The following is an 18,500-nucleotide window of genomic DNA, read 5'->3' on the forward strand; positions in this document are numbered from 1 at the left end:
TTAAAATGATCATTTTAACATTAACACTGACATCATTTATTTTGACAGTCTAAAACATTAAAAAGTGTTTCTTTTTTTTTTTCTCCCCCCCTCGTTTTATCTATTTTAAGTGTAGGATTACAAATGGGGAAAACATGTTTAAAGCTAAGTGGCGTCTAAAGCAACTGGCCAGCACTTTCCACCCACATGTTTTCTGATGTGAGTGAATGCCATTTAATTGAATGGGTTAGTAATGGTATTGCTCTAATGGGTTTTTCGCCTATCTGTGCTTCCTCTTATCAGATGTCGAGCCGTCTGCCGGCAGACCGGTCCTCCGAGACCAGGAGTGTGTGTGCGAGGGAGATGCGTGTGAGCACGGCCGGCGCTGCACCGGCCAGCAGTGTTTCTCCTCCCTGAACGTGACCGACAGGGCCGTCGTCCAGCGGAAGGGCTGCCTGAGGGACGACGAGGAGGGCAGAGCCACCTGCGCCATGGCACCCTCGTCGGTCTATGTCGTCAGGTGCTGCCAGGGCCATCTGTGTAACATGAACGTCACGGTGCAAATTCCAGGAAAAGGTGACTTTGTGCACGCTTGGCTGCTGCTCACCACTAAACCTTGTCACGTAGCATGCAGAAGATTTTCTTGGGTAGTTTTAAAAAAAGGGGAGGGTAGAATTGTGTAAATTTCACTTTTTTTTTTGTTTTTTTTTTGTTTAAAGTACGTGAAATTAAAAACTTACAAGCTGCCTTTTCTCCTTAATCTCTCTCAGAAGGGGAAAAGAAGCTCCTGAGCGAAGAGGAGCACGAGTGTGTATGCGAGGGCAGCTCCTGCGTGACGGCGACTCGCTGCTTAGGCCTCCAGTGTTTCTCGTCTCTGACGGTCAGCGGTGGCTTGCTCGTGCACCAGAAAGGCTGCTTCAAGGCAGTGGAGCAGAGCACGATGACCTGCAAGACGCCGCCGTCCAGGGAGCAGATAGTCGAGTGTTGCCAGGGGCATCTGTGCAACATGAACAGCACCGTGAGGCTTCCAGTCAAATGTACGACAAAGTCCAGAACGCACCACTAAAGTTCAGAGCTCTTAAAAGTTTTCATTCGATTGCTTTGGCTGTTGCACCTAGTCTGTCTTAAAGGACAGGTTTGGATAGGAAGTCTTAAGTTTCAAACACCTGGGGACTATTTCCATCCACTTCAATGCAGATTGCAATAAAAACGCACAGGTAATGGTTTATATAGATCATGTGGTCAGAGTTGCCTGTATCAACTTTGAACATCTAGAGACTGAAATGTTTGCCAATTCTTAGTAAAACAGCTCAAAGAGTTTTCAAACCTTGCAACAGAGGCTCCATTAGATTAAGGACTGGACTTTGTCTAGGCCATCCAAACACCTTTATAGTGTTGGGATGGATTTTTCGGATGGTGTTCACTTATCCTACCACCAACTCTGACCAGTTTACATATCCCTGCCAAACTAAAGCATCACTCCAGCTTGATGCTGCCACCACCATGTGTGAGTTTGCCTTCATATAGTGTTTGTCCATAATCTTACCAGAGCATCAAGGAAAAGTACATTCTTCAAGTCTTCATGGAAAAGTACATCCTCTGTACTTTTCCATGAAGAGCAGATTTGTGAACCAGAATCAGCTGTATTTTTTTCTTCCACATTTATGTATTTTTTAAATTTTTTCTACGTCAAAACCCATAGATTGTCTTTTAAATAACGTAAAAAAAATATGTATATCAGACTCATTTAGTTTGCAATATAAATTCACATAATCTGAGGGAGTAACCTTTTCTGTGTTGCCCTTTATGTATGAGTGGTTAGAAATATGAATGATCATAGCAAATAGATTTCTAGGTGTTTTTCCTGCTAAGTGTAACCCTCCCTTCTCTAAAAGTTTGGCTAAAGCCTGAGCACCCAGACAGAGTTGCTAGTTATGTGTATGAAGGAGTTCATTATGCGAGTTGGGTAAAGGGGGAACATTGTCTGTCCTGAAGGAAGAGTGGAGCACTCTTCTCCATTTGGAAATTATGAATGGTGGTCAGTTCATCATGCTGATGACTTGATTTGATCCACACTGTGAGCTGAATATGTGACAGAATGGTTTTTAGTCTATTTGAGTTACAGCCCTACGCATTGAAGTATTATTATTTGACTTAAATGTCCACCCAAAACTGTCTGAAAGGACCGTCTTGCCTGGTTTCACCAGAAACAGATCCCGTGTCCACGCACACCAAAACCCACTGTAGCCATTTCACTCTTCTCCTTTTCCTTGCAGTCGATGAACTGTACAGCTACAATGTGACCACACTGACGATGGCCATTGTGGCCCCCATCATTGTTCTCATCATCCTTTCCGCCGCCGCCATCCTCGTGTTTAGACGCATCCACCGCAACCAAATGGAAAGGCTGACGTCGCGAGATGCCGAATACGGAACGATAGACGGACTTATAGCGTCTAACGTGGGGGAGAGCACTCTGGCGGTATGTACGGCATAACCCACTTCAATGTGTTTGAAAGGAATTAAACCAATATATGTTAATAGTTACCTCAATAGACTTATGTTTCAGAGCTTGGCATCAGTCAAAACTGTCTAGTACAACATAGAGCTATACAGTATTTCAGATCCCAACTGTCCTTGTGCATGTTAAGGGCATTCTTGGGTGTTGGTCTTTGTCAGAGTGCAAAGTGACGGTTTTTACTTTAACAAGACAACAACAAACAGCTGACTTAAGGGCTGTTAAAATGTCTTCAGGCCTTACAGTTTTTCCACAGGAAAGTTTCAGTTTCTGAAAAAACCTCAGAGAACTTTCATCGTCCATCGTACACCCAACATCATAATGGTTGCTGAGCTTTTCTTTAGGAATCCGGCTTTGAATCTAAAATACGGCTCCTCTGTTTTTTCAGTAATAGATGTTTTCTGAGTCTGATTGAGGATGTAAATTGCTGTTTTCTTAGTTCATTTCTCTCCTGATTAAAAAATAATTTCTGCTTGCTGTACTTGGATATGTAGCCTACATAAACAAACATTATGCAGAATCTTATGTGTTCCCTTACTTTGATTAAGTGGGATTTTTGCCTGCTGTTTGCACACACTGTTGACATAATAATGCATAATAGGTACTTGATGCATAATAAATGCCTGTGTGGAAGTGTGGTTTAAAACTTTGCTCTAAACTATACTTTAAATAAGAAGCCATAAACATTTTAAATCCCACCACCAAGTTTGTGACTCTTTATTAATTCACGTTGTTCTCAGATGTAGTTTAGCTCTCGGTTTAAAAGGCTGAACGTCTGCACCGGTAATGTTTAGGTCTTACCCGAAGCAAGGCCAACATGTCTTCAAACATGATTCAACAGTGCAGGCCACGACTGAAAGCTGTGTACTTTCCTGATCGTAATCTCAAAACTGTTTTTCTGTCGGAGGGGGAAAAAAAAAATGGTTCTGCATGAATATTTGTGTGAACGCTGTACTCGGGAGAGTGGGGGGAAAGCAGGCGAGTGTTTTGCATCGTCTCAGTCATTTTTTTTTTTTTTGCTCCCGTCTCCTGGAGGAATGTTTTTGCTATTTATTTTCTCTCCACTCGACTGTGGATTGTGCGTCTTCCACACTGTGGTTTGTGTGTTTGAGGGCTGCTAAACTGATCCAGAGTTTAGGTGGAGCCCTGTGGTTAGCCTTTCGTCTGAAAAATGGCTCTGCGGAGCATTTACTGACTCATGCAAGGCAGTCGAGATGAGCTGGAAAGACTTGAAGTTTAGTCTGTGCCCAGCTGTAGACTAATTAAAAGCTCCCATGATTAACTGTCATTTTGTAAGAAATGTATTCAGTTCTTGTACATTTTTGTACAACAACTTGCAACAACGTTTTAGTTTTTTTTTTTTTTTTTTTTTACTCTGGTTTTATGTGGTAGACCAACAGAAACTAGTGTATTTGGAAATGGATGAAAAATGGTAAATGATTTCCAGTTTCCAAAAACAAACAAAAAAAAAAACTTTGATGCGTCTAAATGCAGTGGTGTATTTATTCAGTTTTCACTCATTTTTTTTCTGAGGATCTTTAAAAAATTATTTGCAAAGAAATTGGTCATACCCCACGAGAGCGGAGATGAGGAAGACTGTACCAAGATTTCAACTGTGCATATTAGGGTATACTACTATGGTGTTTGGGTTGCTCAGTAGTGTTTTTAGAGGGTCCTCAAGTGTTCGTAGTGGTTGTGGTCATCCGACAAGTTTGGTCTGCTGGTAAACCTACGAAGACATGGATGTTTAAATTTTTTGAGCAGGCCATCAGGGAGAGCTTTGGAGCATCAGTTATATGGAGAAGCATCAAAGAAATCTATGGCAACCGTGAAGCTGCTGCAGAAATTCTTAGTTACCCCAAAAGATTTGGGATGAGTCTGTGTGGCTGCACACAAATGGATGGCAAACTTAAATGTTTTATTTTTGAAAAATCTTAAACCTCGCATCATTTTCCACTTCACAGCTAAGTGCTATTTGGTGTTGATGGATCAGACGGATCCCAAATGAAATAGACTGACGTTTGACGTAATCTGACAAAATATTTTGGAAAAATACAATTCTGCACAGCACAGTGTTTTCTTTCTGTCCATTTGGCAGTGAAGGGCCTAAATATGGAGTCATGGTTCTTCTGCTTCAGCATTGTAAAAAAAAATAAAAATATGCTCGACTGCCTGCCCAGCCATCCTCTGACAATAACAATATTGCACTGCTCTGATTGCCTTCTGCTTACATGCCTGGCCCTAATATAACCTCCTAAAAAAAATCTTTTTTTTTTTTTTTTCTACCCATTTCAACTTTCTGCAGCTCTCTGCAGAGTAAGTCATCATTTATTTTATGGTCGCGGCCTTGCATTCCTGTGTTATGATTCCAAATTGTCTCTCAGGCAGCTCTTGCATTATGCATCTGTTTATCTGAGCCATCACTTGTCTCTGTTTTCAATCTGTCTACCCCCCTCCCCCTCCCCACTCCTCTTCTCTGTTCAGTCATTTGTTTTTGCTCAGCAGCTGCACACTTTGCAGCTCCGCACTGCCCCCGTGTGGCAGCCTTTCGACACTGTGCGCAGTGTAGACGAGATAAAAATAAAAGGCTTAGCAGCATTGCGCCTGTTTTGGAGTCTGGCTCTTGGATTAGATAAAATCTCCAGCGCCCACACCAGTCACCGAGGAGGTGGCGCCTCCTCTGTTGTTTACTCAGCAGGGGGCACTCTGCACCTCCAACACACACACACATATCTTCCACCTCCCTCCCCTCCCGCCTCCCAGTCTTGTGTAGGTGCCACATCAAAGACGGCTCGCTTGTGTTAATCCCCATCTGACTCCCAGATGCTCTGTATTTCATCATTTGCAGTCCTGAGCCTCAGGATTTTCTTTAGGGCTGTTTTCATCAAAATGGCTTTCTTACCAAATTATGCACAGGCTCGCGTTAACATAAACAGCCTCCTAACCCTGTATGTTTTGGGGCTTTTCCAGGATCTTCTGGATCATTCCTGCACTTCAGGAAGCGGCTCAGGACTCCCGTTTCTCGTTCAGAGGACTGTTGCCAGACAGATCACTCTGAATGAGTGTGTGGGTAAGTTGCAGGTCGAACACCGTAAACTTCCTTTCTCCAACTATGGTCAGTTCCCGTAATAACGAACAATTTGTGTTCGTCCTCTCACATTATTGATGTTTAGACAGGAACAAATCACTGATGCCTTTATCAAATAAATTGTTTCCTTGCACCTGATGAGCCTGCAAAACTGTTTATTTTGACTTTGCTGTTCTACGGGAAATATTTCTTTTATATTATAGTTCCAGTAGAAATAAAGAAATAAAGTGACATAAAGTATTATTTAAATTCTTGAATGAACCTACCAGTGCAGAACAATGGTTTCCCTGTGCAGTACACACTCTTCCTGGGTCGTCTTGATGACATTTTTGTTCTATTGAAACCTCACAGAAATTCATTTGTGGCCACTAGAGGGCAGAGGGAATCTGATATTCGCATATCCTACAAGAGTACAGTCGAGGGTTCGTCAACAAATCCTTCAGCTTAACAGATATTTTCTTCCACGTTGTTGCAGACGAGGCTAGTGTGTGCTTAGAATCCAGAAAAACAACCTTAGCAATTACTTTTTAGACTCCTATCCTTCCAACCCAGAAAAGGAAGTAGACCAGAGGATACTTATCTAGCAACCCTGAACAGGAGCCACCTAGTTTACATACTTTAGATCAACATTAGATTCTTTTTCTTCTTTTGCTCTTTCCTTTGGTTTGTTATTTTGTTTGCATTTCCGTTTTAATTCCTGTAAAGCACTTTGTGTTGCCTCGTTGCAGAAAATGTGCTATATAAATACAATTACCTCGTATTTGTCGTTGTCCAGGTAAGGGCCGTTACGGTGAAGTGTGGCGGGGTCAGTGGCAGGGGGAGAGTGTCGCTGTGAAAATCTTCTCCTCCAGAGACGAGAAGTCCTGGTTCAGAGAGACTGAAATCTACAACACTGTGCTGCTGAGGCACGAGAACATCCTGGGTGTGTAACATGTCTGTCAACAACAAGGCTTTCAAAAATGCTGAAAATATTTTACTGTTTTTTTTTTGTTTGTTTGTTTTCAGTTAAGTTTTACATAAGAAAAATAAATAAATAAATTGCAGTGTCTTTGCTGACCAGCGGCTGCAACAAATCTTGCACGTTGCATAACAGTCAGAGGTTTAATTTAAAATCTGACTGCTGTATAATTTTCTACTGTGAAATAAAAGGATGTGCTGGATCTGTGAGGACTTTTGAGAGTAAAAATGTTCAGTAAACATGTAAGAAATGTGAAATGTTTTTATGATGGGCTCTGAGATGTAGTAGACGTTTTGTAGCGGATGCAGATCACTGCTCTGCAAATGACCCTGTGATTGAGATCTATCTTTACCTGTGAATTGGGTTAAACCTTTCTAAGCACTAAAGCCATATTTTGAATTTCACAAAGATAAGCTACCACAAAACTGAAGTATATTATTGTTTTTTTTTTTACATACAAACAACCCAAGCTTTTCCCGTTAAAAAAAATTCTAAACAAAAGTTGTAGAAGCCCTAATAATTTCTACTTGGTAGGAAGAGATTCATAAACATGCATCCCCCCCCCCCACTTTCTAGTGAATTTCTTTCACCAAAATACAGATTTCCTTGAACTGCTAAAATACAAAACTTGACTAAAGCAATATTTTTCATACTTGAGTTTTTTTGTTGTTTTCAAATTGGGGTCAACTGCAATCATATTTTCGTTCACACAAATAACCGGTCAGCGGCTTAAATACGTCTCCCTCGACTCAGGATTCATCGCATCAGACATGACTTCCAGGAACTCCAGCACTCAGCTGTGGCTCATCACTCACTTCCACGAAATGGGCTCCTTGTACGACTATCTTCAGCTCAGCACCCTGGATGCGTCCAGCTGCCTCCGCATGGCGCTCTCGATAGCCAGTGGCTTGGCACACTTGCACGTCGAGATCTTTGGCACTCAAGGCAAGCCAGCCATCGCCCACCGAGACCTCAAGAGCAAAAATGTTTTGGTGAAAAAGAACGGACAGTGCTGCATTGCTGACCTGGGTAAGAATATTCTATTTTGTGTGTGTGGGGAAAAAAAAAAAAAATTACTGCACAGAAATGTATTTTTGCATCCAAGTCAGATTGCAAATGTTAGAACTGCGTAAAAAGTCTTTGCCTTTGATGTTGTGGCGGGACCTGAGGGTTTGAATGTTAGTTTTTACTTAATGGGACTTCATCAAAGGCATTTAGAGGGTTTGTTCATCATGCTGTTTGGCACATTATCGCTACAGAAGCGGTTGTTTGAATCTCGAAGCCCATCAGCGCAAATATCCCTCCATGTCCGTCTGTCTGCTAAGCCATATTTCTTGTTAAATTAGAAAAACAAGCAATACTAAATATATCAGACGGCTCTTAACCAGAAACTCATTTGCAAGACCTTGGAACATTTAATCTGATGCGCCAATGTTCCATTTCACAGATGCTTGAAGCACATCTAATTTAGCTGAAAGGCCGGGTTAGATGGAATGAATTTGGCTGCTGATGACGTATTGCGCTGTGCAGACAAACACGGTGGAGGTTGTTTGTCTGGTCAGCGAGTTGTTGTTGTGTTGAAGTACATCCTGTGTGCTGGATCAGGGCCGTTCGCTCTAAATTAGCCGTGTTTTTTGGTTTAATTCAGCTATACGAGGCCAGTGCGCCATCTTTGATATAGTCATTTAAGGCCGGAGACCTCCCACCGACAATGCAGCGTGTTGTTGCTATAGAGAGGCAATGTTGGACATTTTATTTTGGACCGTTTTAGTTTGCAAACCTTAATTTCTGGGGGAAGAACCAAAGAGTTTTCTTGTTTTTTTTTTCTTTTTTTCTTTCAGGTCTGGCAGTTATGCATTTTCAAGACACCAATGAACTGGATGTGGGCAACAACCCTAAAGTTGGCACCAAGCGCTACATGGCCCCGGAGGTGCTGGACGACTCCATCCAGATGGACTGCTTCGAGTCCTTCAAGAGAGTGGACATCTGGGCTCTGGGCCTCGTCCTGTGGGAGGTCGCCAGGAGGACAGTGAGCAACGGTCAGTAGCTTCATTAAAGCTTTTTTACTTTCTGTAGCAGCGAGAGTGATAAACCGGTCATCAGGAAAACGGGTCAGCATAATGGCAGGTTAATATGAAGCTATGTTTTAGTTTAAATTGTGACGTGACGATCGATGAATAAGTGTCGCATTAAGGCCTCGTTGAGCCTCCGTTCCACCATATCGTCTTTTAGACGTTTGGAAATGTTGGTTAGCCAAACATCATGCCAGCAACATACTGCCCAGGTTGTTGTTTTCAGCACTTCAACACGTTTTATTGCGCTACAATGAATTTATGTATCATTTGCCAAAGCATACATTTAGAAAAATAAAGAACCAAATTACAAAAACATTTCTGTATCATTTACGTCTTGCCATGATGATAGTGTATGCAGACCCCTGCTGTGATGGTTTGCAGCAGCTACTCGGTTTATGCTAATAATGGAGTCTAATGTGATGTTTTGTTTTGACCCTAAAATCTTTCATTGACATAAAAAGGATCAGAAGCTCCATTTTCCGTACTTCCATCGTCCTTCTTGCAGCAACCTCAGCAACCTAACTTTAGAAGACTAAATCTTTCACAGAATAATGTGACTTTTTTTTTTTTGTTGCTTGCTTGCATCCTCTCCTCTACATGTAGGCATTGTTGAGGACTATAAGCCACCGTTTCATGACGTGGTCCCCAGTGATCCCAGCTTCGAGGACATGAAGAAGGTGGTGTGTGTGGATCAGCAGAGGCCCAATATCCCTAACAGATGGTTCTCAGACCCGGTGAGTAACAATCAAACAGTTTTTTTCACTCACACATACTGATATTACAACACATACAACTTCATGCTGCAGCCATTGACAAATGCACTGAATCATTTCTTCTCGTTATCCAGACTTTAAGCTCCTTGGCTAAACTCATGAAGGAGTGCTGGTACCAGAACCCGTCTGCCAGATTAACCGCACTGCGCATCAAAAAGACTCTGACGAAGATTGACAACTCGCTGGATAAAATCAAAACAGACATTTGAGCCTTTGCTTGAGAAGAAGAGGCCTTCAAAGACATCCAGAGGATGGAACATCTTACAGAAAGTCTGAGAAGATTAAAGACTTCATGGGTTTAGTGCCCTTATAGTGGCACAGACCTATATTTATTTTAAAAAACGCTAGGCGGGACACATTTTGGCATCCAAAGATGGCTCATGTAGTCTTGGGGGGGCAAAAAGGAAAACATCAATGCAATCTATGACATAGGAGCTGGACTGTTAGAAACCTTCTTCAAGGAGGAAACTCTTACCTGGGCATTTGAATAGGCGTATGTTTTTTTTGGGGGGGGGGGAGGGTGTGTTTGTTTGCTTTTTTTTTATGTTAGAAAGGCACATTTTGTTTGCCATGTTTTTCAGTTTAAAATGCATCTGGACGTAACCGTCTCACTCTTCTCTTTGATTGTACTCCATTCATTTACATTATGGTACATTCATGTAGAAAAAAAAACAAAAAAACAGGCCAGTTTGGTAGCTTAATGTACACCTGCAGCAGCAATTGCAATTCCAATCAGGAGGCGTCATCTTGTGCTAATGCGCCGTAAGAATAAAATTGAGTTTTATTCTTACAGTTTACTGTGCTGCAAGAATAAGTTTAATCTGAAATGTAACATTAAGGTGTACGGCTGCGCCTGTGGCTCTTTTGCTTTCGCAGATGTGTATCGTCCATCTAAAGATACTCTGTTGCAAACAGTTTTGCGTATTATGTTAAATTTGCAGTCGTGGTTTTTTTTTTTTTTTTACACAGCTTTAGACACAAATGCTTCAAGTTTAAATAAAAGATTTGCCAGTTACTGCTGAATTTTCCAAAGGCCTGTAAGTAAGCCTGTATTCTGTCTTAACGCGTGCATCATTGTCCTAATGCGTGCATCGTCAAGTAAATGAAGTCAAACTTAAGCCTTTTTTTTTTTAAATCGTTTCTTTTAAATTTTATACCAATTAGTGATTTCTATTAATTAAATAGAAAAAAAAAATTATCTGTCTCATTTGTCTTGATGGGGTTTCTAGAAAATATGCCAAAAGTGGTGTCTTGGGGGACACCCAAATGTTTGTTGCCAATGTATTGCTGAGGAAACTGGTGACTTTCCATCAGCTGTTGTAATTCTTTCTTTACACCTCTATTATTTTTTTTTTTGTTTGTTTGTTTTAATACTTGTAGATCTGCTCATGGTGTACATTGGGAAAACTGACTTGCTGCATCAGCATTAGTGTTTGAAATCCACTTGCTTTTTAAATGTAGCGTTTGTGCAACTGTTTAAATTTCGGCATCTGCAGCTAAATCAGCCCCACGTTACATTTTAAGTCGATTTCAGTTGCATGTAGATGCAAAGAAATATTATTAAAGCTGAGAGAAACATAATGGGCTCCGAGAGAACTTGGTAGATGGCTTTGCGGATTGGGTGGATCAACACCAGCAACTCGGTTCATTCAGCATTTATTAATTGGCATATCTTGCCAAGCAATAGTTCAGTCGATGGCCCCTTTCAGAAAGGTGATGCAGTCGAGCAGAAAATTGGGACCAGGTGTGACTACTATGAAGAGGAATAAAATAACCCTGATTAAAAAAAAAACAAAACAAAAGTGGCAATAATTTTAGAAGTGGTAGGAGGAAGAGTGAACATTAAAGCCTCCAGGAACCTACGCCAGTGGCAGCATAACTACACAGAGTAGTTCACGATAGCCTAACTGACTCTTCACTACACATTTTGGAAGGTTTGAAGTCTTTTAAAAGTAGACGGGACCGTCTGCCTCACAGACAAAAACTGGGAGCTGGTTCCACAGGAGCCAGCTCCCATGGTTTATTCATGACAAAAATAAAAACTGAAAAGCTGTAGTTAACCTTGTGTGTTTTTATGTACCCTTGTCTACCACGCTTTTTCCTTCCACTCAACTTTTCCTTAATATGCTTGGATACAGCATTTTGAAAACCAACTTGTTCAGAAATAACCTTTTTTAGCTTATGCTTGTTGTGGAGGGTGGTAGTGTCGTCGTTCTGGATAACGATCCAGTCAGCAGGTTTTACCATGACACATTTATGTGTAAAAAATATATATTTTCCTTCAGTAACTGAAATTGGGATTTTCATTAGTTGTAACCCATAATAATCAAAATTAAGAGGTTAGCACTTGAGATGTATCACAGAGCATTATGAAATTGAGTTTTACTTTTTAAATAAAATAACTGAGATAAATTAACTTTCCTATCATGTTCTAGTTTGGTATTTATCTGCATGTTCAAGCATTCAGCCCCTTACAACTTGCATATAAATGGCCTAAAAACATATTTTTATTCAGATTGTGAACCAAAACCACTCGGCACAGAAATCAAATAAAAGTTATATTTCTGAGTGATGACCTGCCAACAGCTTTCATATTCGCATTCAAAAATGATCATAGTATTTTTTTTCCTGATGTAATCTGCCCTGTGATCACTCATGTCAGAGTTTCATGGTTCTTTTATAGAAATGACTTTTCTGGAAAAACTGATTTTGGTTTGAAACTGATCATTAAAACTAATGATCCAAAGCTGCTAGTTGTATACTAACAAGATTTTCAGCTGAAATAATTTAATGTCTGTCTTGTGTAAGCAAATTTTACTCTTGACCTGTGACTGATGACTATCTGTTGTTTCTTTTTCCAAATGGCACAGTGACTGTGGCGGTTACATCAGTGCCATGTCCAGTTAGCACAAAGCTTCTGGTCTCATCTCTCTGCTTCCATTGCTGTTTAGTCATTTATAATTACATAATGCTGCAGAGCCTTTGAAACGCATCGCATCCTTTTCATATTTTGTCACGTTAGCTAAAAACAAAGTGCCACAAAGTTGTGAAATGAAAGAAACAATGTTGAATCGTTCTGTTCACAAATGGAAATCTGCTGCATTTGTATCCATTCAAATAGAACAACTAAAGCAGCAGCTCTTTTGGGGTATGTGTCTACCAGTTCTCCACATCTAGAGACGAAAGATTTTGATCTTTTTTTTTTTTTTTTGCAAAACAGCCTAAGCTCAGATTGGATAGAAAGCATAACCTTTTAAATCTTGTAAATGATTTTCAATCGGATGGAAGTCTGGACTCTGATGAGGCCATTCACACTCATGGAAATGGTTTACATAATTCCCTTCAACATCTTAAACCTTTTGCTGCTTGTAACTAGTTTTCTTCCAGGATTGATGATGCTTGATGATCCACTGAATGGATGTTTTATAACCTCAACCTGCATTAAGCTTCTCCACAGCCCTTCCTGCTGTATTTACTTCTGGCTTGCAATTATTCCCCACTTTGTGTTAATTAGTCACATAAAACTCCAATGAAAGACAGTTAACTTTGGCATCACTAAGTAACAAAGTGGGAAATAGACGCATGACTACTTTCTTAAAGCATGGCAAAAAGCATGTTTTCCGTCGTGCTGATGAAGAAGCTCCTTCACCTCCCTCTCTCTCTCTGCCTGGCAACACAGGCATCTGCTGTTGCCGTGGAGTCTGGGCAACGCAAGCACGACTCTGGCCAGAAGTCACACGCAGTAAATAACTTCTTGCGTGCAGACAAGTTTTGCAACAGAGTACAAGCTCAGCAAAGTCAAGCACCACTGTCAAAGGTGGCGAGGTTTCCCTCCATTTGGGCTGCTCACATCCTGGGACAGGAATTGCAACATCTCCTGTGGTGTAACTTGGTCTGCTGGCTGGAGCACACGACCGTAGTGGCCTCGCGGAGCAAAACATAACATTAGTTGAGACAACAGAACAACAAAGCAGAAAGGGAAAAAGCACACAGCTGAAAAGCGCACAATGTTTTAGAGATAAAAAAAGAAAAATGTCACAAAACATGTGAAGAAAAAGAGAAAAATTTGAGAAAAATTACCAAACACATGAAGAGATCAGAAGACAGAAAAACAGTTGAAAAATGTTCCGAAATCTTAATTTACTGAAACAAAAGAGCACAAAGAAACATGAAACAGTGGAAATAAACCACACAAAAGCATTTCATTTGTTTTTATAGTCATTTCAGTTAAATAGAAAAATATGTTTTATAGTTTGTAATGTATTTTTATTACACAATACTATGAAAAACAAAAAGGTGATAACATTTTATTTGGAAAGTTTGATTCAATTTTATTAGCCACATCTTTTTCCAGCTAATGTCAGACCTGTAGAATGAAGAAAACACTTCAACTGAACCTGCCTGACATGATGAAGCAGGCTAAAAGATCTCAAAAAGCCACGACGGTGAGATAAATGTGAGACTTGACTTGAAAAAATGCTCAAAGACTTGGGCTTGACTTTGACTTTCACACCATTGACTTAGGACTTGACTTGACTTGAAGCTGTTTACTTGAAAAGACTTGATATTTTACTCCAAGTCTTAAAATTTAAAACATTATTTATAAAGTGGCGTCATTAATTAATTTCACTCATTGCGTATTAACAGGCGCAGACCGTCCCTCTGTTTTTCCACACTCCGTATGCGTGTGTGCGTAAGCTGCGGCACAACCAATCAAATTAACAGGATTTAAAAATAACGGGGAGAAAACAAACGAGGGACGAAAAAACGCTCAAAGCAGATATACTCCTGTGAGTAATTTCTTTTGGGTACGTCAATCATGAAATGTCCAACAAAAACGGAGTGAAACATGCAAAACCTGCAAGACCAGGATCTCAGGTGGAGACACAACTTCCAACTGTTCGGCATTTGAAGTTGCACAAAGAGGTAAGCGGTACTTTTCTTTTACTATGAGACAATTGACTAGCTATAACTTCGTGTTAGCAACTCTGGGTTACGTTGGTGATACCGCTCGTCTTTCACTTGTATGCTATGTTTAGTCATGCTGTATAAATCCGGTGATCCACAAATAATATGCACCGCCTTAGCTCAGGAAGCGGAGCCTGTCCACACAGCTTTACGTTGGCTTGCATTTAAATGACAGTTTTATGTTACCACGTCCTTCCTGACCCGCCTCTCCTAAGTAAATAAAAGCTTGAGGACGTGGAGAAAACGTCCCAAGAGGGTCCTGCTGAGATCACTTCAGATGAGAGGGACAAAATTCAACTGGAACTCCAACAGCTGGAGAAAACCATCCAAAAAGAGAAAGCACTACGGGTCCAGGCAGAGAATTGGATCAAGAACTGAAAACAGAACGAGAACTTAGAGCCCAAATTGAGGCAGACAAAGAGGAAGCTGTGGAGATTGCGGAGATACTAATTAAAAAGCTTGAGGATATGGAGAAAACGTCCACAGAGGGTCCGGCTTTGGGTGATCGGGATAAATTTGAACTGAAACTCCAAAAACTAGAGAAAATGCTCCAAGAAGAGAAAAGTCTAAGGGTCCAAGGAGAGACTGAAAATGCTTCTCTCTTGAAGACTGTAGAGTCTCTTCGGCAAGAAACAAAGAGCTGCAGAAAAAAAGGGCTATAAGAGAAGAGGCAGAAAGAGGTAAGTTGGAAAAGGTAAGTGATAAACTTTACCAGGGTTTAGAGAAAGCCTGTAAGATGACAGAAATGCTCTCGGATGAGGCCGAACTCCTTACCAACAAGCTTCAGGCAGAGGTCAAGAAACGGAGATCTCTGCTCAAAGATATCCAGGAACTCACCCTCATGCTGGAAAAGGAAAAGGCCCTTAGAATTGAGGCAGAGAACTATGAGATGGAGGCCAGAGAGATTGTAGAGGCTTTCCAGAAGGAAGCAGAAAACAGAACCTGGCAGAAGAAAGACTTGGAAGAGAAACGCCATCTCATCAAAGTTCAACCTCTTTAAAGTCATGTGAATAGCTCTTTGTTGTTATATTATCAGTATTAAATCTAACAAGTATTTTAGATTATTAATATTTTAATTCATGTAAAGATCACTCTGTTATGTGTCTGTGTTTCACCACACCTGATTCAAATGATTGCATTACCTCTGCAGCCACCAAATACTGCAGAAGTCTGTCAGTCATGCCATTCATTTGAGTCAGGAGTTTGGTAGGAAGGAGACACCTTAAACATATACGGCATGGGTACTTACGGACTACAATTGGGAACCACTGTGACAGCGGTCGATTCCTGGTCTGTCCACCCTTTGCCGTTTTCCCACTTCACCTACCTTGTCTGCTGGTGTTGGTCAGAAGGGTCGATGGCGCAAAAAATTTGCAGCCTCACTTCTGTCAGCCTGTGGCTACAATCCAGTAGCTTACCATCAGCAGAGTGTCAATAAGACCTTTGACATAGACATATTCACTCCCTTCAAATACATGAAGTGGCCTGAAATGGGCCATACCGTACGATTTTTTTATGTTGCAAGTTCTATGTCAATGTTGCATGTTTATTGAACTCTTTAATTTAAAAAAATGCTTAAAAACAAATACGATAAAAGGAAAGGACTTGGTATTCAGCCTCTTTACTGTAAAGAGTAATGAGGCTCTTTACAGTGAAGAGCTTCCTTGTTGTGTTTGTTTCTGTTCTATTTCGTATATATCCTTAACCCTTTAAGGCTATCGCTAGAGGGTTTGTCCCTCGGGCGCAGCACTGAAAAAAAGCTTAGTCCACGCCCACCTACTGGGTGGGCATCACCCCGGTCTGTATAAATAACGGTCAGACCGGATCAACGGCTCCCTCTTTTTCTTCAGCGTAAGATAGCACTGTTTTAAGAGCGAACGTCCGTTCAGACAGGGTACATCATTGCCTGCGCCATGACGCCTCAGCACTCTTGCCGCTCCTGCACTCGAGGAGCCGGAGCTAGCCTTTTCTAGGCTGGCACGAGGTGGGGCGCCGGGCCCACCGAGTCCGGTCGCTGCTCGTGGGAGATGCTAGCTACGCTGAGCGGGATGCTAGCTATGCTGAGCGTTTATCAGATAATCCCACCGGCAGAGAGGTCGACAACGACGAGGACGACAGCAGGAGCAGTTGCGGTTCGGATGATGCTTCCCAGCTGGGAAGCACCGCGGTGGAAGAGAGGCGGCTGAGCGGATACTCAGTCAACCCCGGGGTCCGTATGTCCGACTCAACCCCGCTCCTAGCTGTAGACTCACTCCTCCTCGAGCTACCTAGCTTGATCGAGGAGCCGGCTAGCGCTACGGGGCTTCCCGTCCTCCAACCTCCTCCGCCACGGTCGAATGACTTGGCAGGACGGTTTAGCTCCGCCCTGAGTCGCCGTCCGGACCCCCTCTGACCTCGGTTTTCGGCCGTAATGGCTTACATAACTGAGACAGCGGCTGAACCCGCGAAGCTGAGGGCGCCTGTCTCCACCAGCTCCGCTCCGCCACCCTCCTCCACCTCTCTGCGGTTCTTCCCGGTGTGACAGTCAATGACCCAGCGTCTTCCCAGGGGACGTCAGCCCGAACCATCCGGACCGGCCAGCCGCAGGGACCACGGAGAAGGCAAGCTAGGAAATGATTAGCTGGGAGGAATGTGTGTGATAATGTGAAATGTTTTGAAATAAAACAAACATATCGCTGAGAACAATATCCCTGCAGGTTCCAGCTCTGTCAGATCAGCTGATCTCTGGGTCTGGATGGACCCAGGTGAGGCACAGACTACATCCTGCTTCGCCGTTAACCCACTAGCGATAGCCTTAAAGGACAAAGCCTATACGAAATAGGACGTTGGTTACATATTGTAACCCCAGATTCTATGAGTATAGGCGCAGTCCTTTAAGCTGTGGCCCTCACTGGTTCTTGAATAGCAGAAGAAAAAAGCTGTAGGTGGGCGTGGACTAGCTTTTTTCCAGGCCTGCTCTGTGCGCGGGATAAAGCCACTAGCGATAGCCTTAAGGGCTGCGCCTATACTCATAGGGTGCGTTCACACTGCAGCCTGAAGTGACCCAATTCCGATTCTTTTGAGGTAATGCGACCTGTATCTGATCTTTTGATGGCAGTGTGAACAGCACAGGTCGGATTCTTTTTCGAATGTGACCCATATCCGATTCAAATGTGACCTAACGTCCAGGTTGCATTCATCCGAACTGAACGTCACTGATTCTCAACAAATTTCACTATTCTGCGCCCTGATGCGCGAAAGCGGGAAGAAAAACAACAACCTTGACGGACTATAATGAGGATTAAGTTAATATGGTGCTCCAGCCGAACAAAAACTTCAAATATGTAAGCTATGCTCCACCGTTTGCCTCCATGTTTACTTCCGCAAACAATGAGCACTTCTTTTTATGGTGGTTGGCAGAGCACCGAGAACGCTGACGCTATTGTGCCCTCTACTGCGCATGCGGGACACTTTCAGGTCGTTTGCCCGTTCACGCTGCAGAACGCATTCAGGTCGCTTTTTCTGGCAGCGTGAACGGCCTGGCAAAAAAATTGGAATTGGGTCACTTCAGGCTGCAGTGTGAACGCACCCATAGAATCTGGGGTTACAATACGTAACCAACGTTTTAAATGTTGAACGTTTTACATCATCATTGTACGTATTCAAACTCATAACGTAATGTAAATAGCGGTTGATTGTGTTTGTCTTTGTGTTAAATGTTGCAAGATGTTGCATTTAACACAAATGTTGCATTGTTGCATTTTTATTATGTTGCATTGTTATGTCCTCCTTTTTGTTGAAACAAATGCTAAGAAATGATCAAAAAAAATGGAAAGGTTGGATTAGTCCACCTCTTTCCAGTAATATAGTTTCTTCCTGTTTGTTTCTGTTTTAAGCTGAAAGTTTTACATCATCATTCTATGTTTTCAAACTTTACTGTAATGTAAATAACTTTTTGTGTTTGTCTTTCATTTAAATGTTGCAGGTGTGTTGCAAAAAAAACAAAAAACCAAGCAAAATAAGGGAGTAAGGTGGTTTTTTTTTATTTTTTTTAAATTTGATTTTGGATCTATTCCACCTCTTTAATGTACCGTATTTTCCGGACTATTAGGCACACCTAAAAGCCTTAAATTTTCTCCAAAATCAGCAGTGCACCTTATAA

General features: G+C 41.7%; 1 protein-coding gene and 1 long non-coding RNA gene across 5 annotated transcripts in view; one reads left to right on the forward strand and one right to left on the reverse strand.

Annotated features, from left to right (window-relative positions):
• LOC103150581 (activin receptor type-1) overlaps positions 1–11,181 on the forward strand; it is a 31,258-nt gene extending 20,077 nt beyond the window's left edge. For all 4 annotated transcript variants that reach the window (XM_007570263.2, XM_007570264.2, XM_016680827.1 and 1 more), the window contains exons 4-12: positions 283–555; positions 750–1,016; positions 2,256–2,461; positions 5,468–5,567; positions 6,361–6,507; positions 7,297–7,572; positions 8,385–8,582; positions 9,222–9,352; positions 9,466–11,181. In XM_007570263.2, coding sequence (XP_007570325.1) covers positions 283–555; positions 750–1,016; positions 2,256–2,461; positions 5,468–5,567; positions 6,361–6,507; positions 7,297–7,572; positions 8,385–8,582; positions 9,222–9,352; positions 9,466–9,600 — 1,733 coding nt within the window. In that variant the 3' untranslated portion in view covers positions 9,601–11,181. The remainder of the gene's footprint in view (positions 1–282; positions 556–749; positions 1,017–2,255; positions 2,462–5,467; positions 5,568–6,360; positions 6,508–7,296; positions 7,573–8,384; positions 8,583–9,221; positions 9,353–9,465) is intronic.
• LOC107838446 (uncharacterized) lies at positions 5,243–17,052 on the reverse strand. Its single transcript, XR_001664509.1, has 3 exons — positions 16,305–17,052; positions 14,658–14,662; positions 5,243–5,253 (listed from the first exon to the last, which is right to left on the reverse strand). It is a non-coding gene; the product is annotated as an uncharacterized LOC107838446 (long non-coding RNA).
• Positions 17,053–18,500: the final 1,448 nt, after the last annotated feature.

The sequence above is a fragment of the Poecilia formosa genome, unplaced genomic scaffold (assembly GCF_000485575.1).
Source record: "Poecilia formosa unplaced genomic scaffold, Poecilia_formosa-5.1.2 Scaffold257, whole genome shotgun sequence".
Taxonomy (NCBI): Eukaryota; Metazoa; Chordata; class Actinopteri; order Cyprinodontiformes; family Poeciliidae; genus Poecilia; species Poecilia formosa.